Source organism: Carlito syrichta, unplaced genomic scaffold (assembly GCF_000164805.1).
Source record: "Carlito syrichta isolate Samal-C Ts95f unplaced genomic scaffold, Tarsius_syrichta-2.0.1 Scaffold301864, whole genome shotgun sequence".
In the NCBI taxonomy this organism is placed as follows: Eukaryota; Metazoa; Chordata; class Mammalia; order Primates; family Tarsiidae; genus Carlito; species Carlito syrichta.
This window is the reverse complement of record NW_007245960.1, coordinates 211,594-217,726: the sequence shown is the minus strand read 5'-3', so window position 1 is coordinate 217,726 and position 6,133 is coordinate 211,594. Positions and strand designations below refer to the sequence as shown.

The 6,133-nt window shown below is 39.9% G+C and overlaps 1 protein-coding gene across 3 annotated transcripts in view; it reads right to left on the bottom strand.

The window, feature by feature from the left end:
• The window catches only part of LOC103257779 (ubiquinol-cytochrome-c reductase complex assembly factor 1-like), a 50,088-nt gene that overhangs the window by 16,406 nt on the left and 27,549 nt on the right, over nt 1-6,133 (bottom strand). For all 3 annotated transcript variants that reach the window (XM_008055480.1, XM_021711099.1, XM_021711100.1), the window contains exon 3: nt 1,049-1,144. In XM_008055480.1, coding sequence (XP_008053671.1) covers nt 1,049-1,144 — 96 coding nt within the window. The remainder of the gene's footprint in view (nt 1-1,048; nt 1,145-6,133) is intronic.

The window sequence follows — 6,133 nt, the reverse complement described above, 5'->3', positions numbered from 1 at the left end:
TGATTCCAGCTACTTGGAAGGCTGAGGCAGAAGGATCGCCGGAGCCCAGCAGGTCGAGGCTGCGGTGGCCAGGAGCAGCCACTGCACTCCAGTCTGGGTGACAGAGTGAGACTCGAACTCAAAAAAAAAAAAGTTCTAGCAAAAAGAGGACTCTTGAAAGGACACCTTGACCTCCATCTACCAAAAACAATTCTGAGAAGTGGAACATTCTATGTTTACTGATGTAACAGAAAAAGGAAAAAAAATACTGGCTGAAAGTATTCAAATCAATCACAATCAACTAAAGAAAGCACCGAATAAATGTCTTTAAACTCTTGCATTCTTTAGTACAGGTATAACAAATTTTAGTAATTAATAATTTTAGTCTTGCAGTTTGCAAAAAAAATCAAAGGAAAACCTGTTCTAATGCTAAGCTTCCCCAAATAAAGTTAAATATTACTTTCTTTTTAACATGCAAAAAATTCATAAAGACTCCTTCCTTCTAAGAGTTTTCCAGGCAAGACAGTACAATGAAAGAAACACAGGATATAGGCTCAGAAGGCTTAGGTTCAAATATTCGGTTGTTCTGTCATTTATTATCTTATGACCTTAGGCAAGCAAGTTATTTTACCTCCCTAAGCCTCACCTTCTCCATCTGCTAAAACTCCTTGCCTAACCTAGCTAACAATTTTGTTGAGATCCAAAGAAGAATATCTATGTAAAAAAAAGTACTCCAGTTAGGTGTGGTGGCTCATGCTTGTAATCCCAGCATATTGGGAGGTGGAGGTGAGAGGATTGCCTGCGCTCAAGGGTTTGAGACAAGCCTGGGCAATTTGGCAAGACCTCATCTCTACAACAAATAAAATAAAATAAATTAGCAGGGCATAGTGGTGTCAGCCTGTAGTTGCAGCTACTTGGAAGGCTGATGCAGAAGGATTGCTTGAGCCCAGCGAGTCGAGGCTGTAGTGGCTGTGAGTCTGGGCAACAGAGTGAGACTCCAACTCAAAATACAATACAATACAATAAATAAAAGCACTCCATAAACATAGAAAGTGCTAATAATTCTCACCTTATGTGTAGTCTGATACTTCCTACCCAGCTGCATGCCTATTCCAGGAATCTGTTCTGACGCACCACATGCTCCAGACTGGCTCATCTGGGGCCACTGGGGGATAAAAACACAGAGCATGTAAGCAACATTGAGCATTCACTTAGAGGGTTAATCTGAGAGAGCTGATTCAAAGCCAAGGCTATAGAATGTTTCTAATCTCCCACAACCCAGTTCCTGGTGATCTGCTCACTGAGAGGATCCAGGATCAGCACCTAGAATGATGTCTGATACATGATGGATGCTCTATAAATATCTACTTAATGCTTAAAGAAGTAAAAGAACTCAGCCCTGGAAACCTAGAACTAAATCTAAGTCAACTCTAGGAAACAGAATTGTGATAGTACCTATTTAAATATGGGCATCAACATACAGTATGGGGGTGAGGGAAGACTTCCCAATCAATTTTAAGTTTAAAACCTGCTCTTGCCACCTACAAGCTCAGTGGACATAGTCAACTCACTGAACTTCAGCTGCCATGAGGATTAAAGGAGATAATATATGTAAAGTGCCTTTTACAAAATAGGTGCTCAATAAATACAAGTTTCTGTCATCACGACCATCATCAACATTATTGTTGTTCAGATCACAAATGCCTTCCTTTTTATGTTCATACTGCATTTGAAAGAAATTTGGCAATATAACAGCCATTATTTACAAGTATTATGTGCTAGACACTATGCTAAATGTCATACACATATTTCCTATTTAATTCTTCACCATAATCCTACTGGGTTAGTAATATTATAATAAAGAAGAATATGCACAGGTTTTTGTTGTTTTTTGTTTTTATTTTTGTTTTTAGAGTCAGGGTCTCACTCTGTCACTCAGGCTAGATGCAGTGAAATGACCACAGCTCACTGCTGCCTTGACCTCCCAGGCTCAGGCAATCCTTCTGCCTCAGCCTCCCCAGGAGCTTGGACTACAGGTGTACACCATCACTCCCAGTTAATCTTGTTATTATTTTTTGTAGCGATGAGGTCTCATAATATTGCCTAGACTGGTCCCAAACTCCCGGACTCAAATAATCCTTTGGCCTCGGCCTCCCTAAGTGCTGCGATTACAGTCATAAGCACCATGCCCAGCCTCTATTGAGACTTTTTTTTTTTTTTTTTTTGAGTTGGAGTCTCACTCTGTCGCCCATACTGGAGTGCAGTGGCCGCTTCCGGCCACCACAACCTCACCTGCTGGGCTCTGGCGATCCTTCCGCCTCAGCCTTCCGAGTAGCCGGAATTACAGGCATGCGCTACCACGCCCGGCTGAATTTTGGATTTATTGTAGAGATGAGGTCTCGCTGCCCAGGCGGGTCTCGAACCCGCGGGCTCAGGCAATCCACTCACCTCAGCCTCCCAAAGGCGCGGGATTACAGGCTGAGCCACCGAGCCCGGCTGAGACTTTTTTTTTTAATAGACTATTTTTAGAGCAGTTTCAGATCTTTAGCAAAATTGACCAGAACATGCAGAATTCCCATATACCTCTTTCCCCAATATGCACAGCCTTCCCTACTATCAGCATCCCACACCAGAGTAGTACATCTGTTACACACGATGAAACCTACATTGACACATTATTATCACTCAGAGTCCACAGTTACTTTAGAGATTATTATTTTTAACAACATTAAAAATTCTTATAATATGTATTAAAATATAGGTTTAAAAAAACATGAATGCCATGGGCAAGTCTAGAAAGGAACACAAGAACTCAAACAGTTATTTTGTTAAGTTAGAGTTATGGATAAGTTTAAGAATCTAGTTTCTGAACTCTCAGTAATGTTATATTATGTTTAGAACAAAAAGCAGTAAGAAGGAACAATAAGAGGGTTAAACCTTCAACTCTGGTTTATTCCAGAAAGAAATGGTACACATGGAATGAAAAAGTCTTTTTTTAAAATCTTAAAGAAGAAAACATAGAACCTCTAATTGTGGAACGTTACTATTTACTTTTCTTCCCAAACAAGGATATTAAAAGATTAGTCAAGATTCTTCTGGTCAGTCCCAAGGACACTTACGCTTTAATTCATAAGTATCAAGCAGGCTTTGTAAAACACAGACTAAACATGGAATACCTCCCATTACATCACACACATCAGTGTAATGGTCCACCTAGAACACAAAGCACTTAAACTGGTTCAAAGGAACACAAAAAAATAGCAGTCTCAACAAGCTGTATAATGAATTGAGTCTTCTATTAGGTTATATGGGTATGATCTTCCTCTTTTCGCATAGCTCAATGAGTAACCAATGGATTACTTCTGTGGCTGTCCCACCATCGGCTGTATTTCTGTCCTACCATTATTCATGAGTTAGTTTTTCACACTGAATTGAACTACTGAAGTACCTATGTTTCTTGCACCACAGTCAACATCTAGTTTTCCCACACCTACACACGTCTATAAACACACATTTACTTTTTTGTACTACCCACACTTGCCCTTGCCCTCCCAAAAAATTTACCTGACCCTTAAAGAACTCAAGTTTTCGTTTGTTTAAACTGAAAAAATATCAATAAATAATTTTCTGTAAAAGAGATAAAATACTTCCTGATCCGCCTGGGCAACTTGGTGAGACCTCATCTCTACAATAAATAAAAAATCAGCCGGGCATGGTAGTGGGTGCCAGTAGTTCCAGCTACTCGGAAGGCTGAGGTGGAAGGATCGCCGGAGCCCAGCAGGTCGAGGCTGCGGTGGGCGGGAGCGGCCACTGCACTCCAGTCTGGGTGACAGAGTGAGACTCCAACTCAAAAAAAAAAAAAATATTTTATCAGAGATAAAATACCCTGAAATACTCAAGTATCACTTTTTCAAAGAGGCCTTCTATAACCACCTTATCTAAAAGTAGTTTCTTACCATCCCAATATTCTCTACCTACAAACAGGTCCAATCATATCCCTCATAGTATTCATGATAATGTTTAATTATATACTTATTTATTTATGTACTTGCTTATTTTCCATCACCATTACCAAAAAAATACATAAGGATTAAGAACTAGGTATATTACCAGAATCAAGTATAATGCGTTGCACATGGGAAACATTAAAATATTTGTTTAATGAACAAATTCTACCACTGGTGTAATTTTTATTTCTGATTATTTCCTTTCTGTCCTTGTCTATACACATACCATACACATATGCTTCATTCATTCAGTCTCTTTTTTATTTATTTTTATTTTTATTTATTTATTTTTTTTTTTGAGTTGGAGTCTCACTCTGTCGTCCAGACTGGAGTGCAGTGGCCGCTCCCACCCACCGCAGCCTCGACCTGCTGGGCTCTAGCGATCTTTCCGCCTCAGCCTTCCAAGTAGATGGAACTACAGGTGCGGATTACCACACCCAGCTAATTTTTTTTGATTTATTGTAGAGATGAGGTCTCACCAAGTTGCCCAGGTGGGTCTTAAACCCAAGGGCTCAGGCAATTCACTCACCTCGGTCTCCCAAAGCGTGGGATTACAGGCTGAGCCACCGAGACCGGCCCAGCCTCTTTTTTAAATGCTGACAAAATGCCAGGCCTTGTGACAGGTTTTGGGATTCAAACAGAATTCCTATCCTCAGGAAGCTCATAATCTTGTAAAGAAGAGAAAGAAGATTTACTACAGAAAGAAGACTTACTATACAAGAAACAAAACCAAATATCACATTTCAAAATGCTGAAAGGTCATCCTCCACAAATTTAAAAAAAACAACAACAGCTACCCCGGTGTTAACAAGGTTTCAGAGCAACCAGAATTCTCATATACTACTGGTGGGAACGTAAAATGGTGCAGTCACTTTTGAAAAATATTTGGCAGTTTCTACTAAAACTGAACGTATGTATATCCTATAAGATTCAGCAATTCCATTTCTAAGAATACTTCCCAACAGAAATGGAGGTATATGTTCACCAAAAAATATGCACGAGGATGTTCACAGCAACACTATTCATAAAAGCTCCAAATTGGAAGCAATCCAAATATTCATCAACAGAACGAATAAATAAATTGTGGTATATTCATATAATAAAATACTATACAATAATGAGAATGAATAAACCATTACTACAAAGAACAGACAAACACAAGTCTACATACTGTATGTGTAAAAGGCAAACTAATCTACAGACTTCAAAGTGAAGACTGGCTAAACTTGGTTAGAGGCAGTGACTAGAAGGGGATCAGGAAGCTTCTACAGATCTCATCAAGTTCTGTTTCTTGATCTGCATACTGGCTATATTCACTTTTTTTTTTTTTTTTGAGTTAAAGTCTCACTCTGTCGCCCAGACTGGAGTGCAGTGTTCACTTCCGGCCACCGCAGCCTCGACCTGCTGGGCTCCGGCCAACCTTCCGCCTCAGACTTTCAAGTAGCTGGAACTACAGGCGTACACTACCACTCCCGGCTAATTTTTGATTTATTATAGAGATGAGGTCTTGTCAAGTTGCCCAGGCGGATCTCGAACCCATGGGCTCAGGCAATACACTCACCTCAGCCTCCTAAAGGCGCGGGATTACAGGCTGAGCCACCGAGCCCGGCTATATATTCACTTTTTAATAATTCATGGAGCTGTAACTCATAATTTGTGCCTTTTTCTATATTTTTCTATTTCAATAAAATGTGCAAAAAGGCTTAAAGTTGTGGAGTAGGTAATGTAAACAGAAATTTGGAAATGAAAAAGAATGACCCAGAGTCATCAGAAAAGACCTCCCAGAGGAGTGGGCAGAACAGAGAAGAAGGTAGAATGAGAAGGCAGAGGTGAGGAAGCATGGTGTAGTAGACAGAGAAAAGGAACTGAGTCAGAAGCATGGAGTGAGACTCCAGCTATGCCTATTTCATAAATTTTTTTTGAGAATCAATTAAACAATGCATGTGAAAAAGATGTGTAAACTACAATGCATAATATAAATGGCCAGGATCTACAAGGAACTCAAACATGCTAAAAGTAAAAAAGCAAACAGCCCCATTAAAAAGCAGGTAAAAGATATGAATAGACACTTCTCAAAAGATATACAAGCCGGGCTCGGTGGCTCAGCCTGTAATCCCACGCCTTTGGGAGGCTGAGGTGAGTGGATT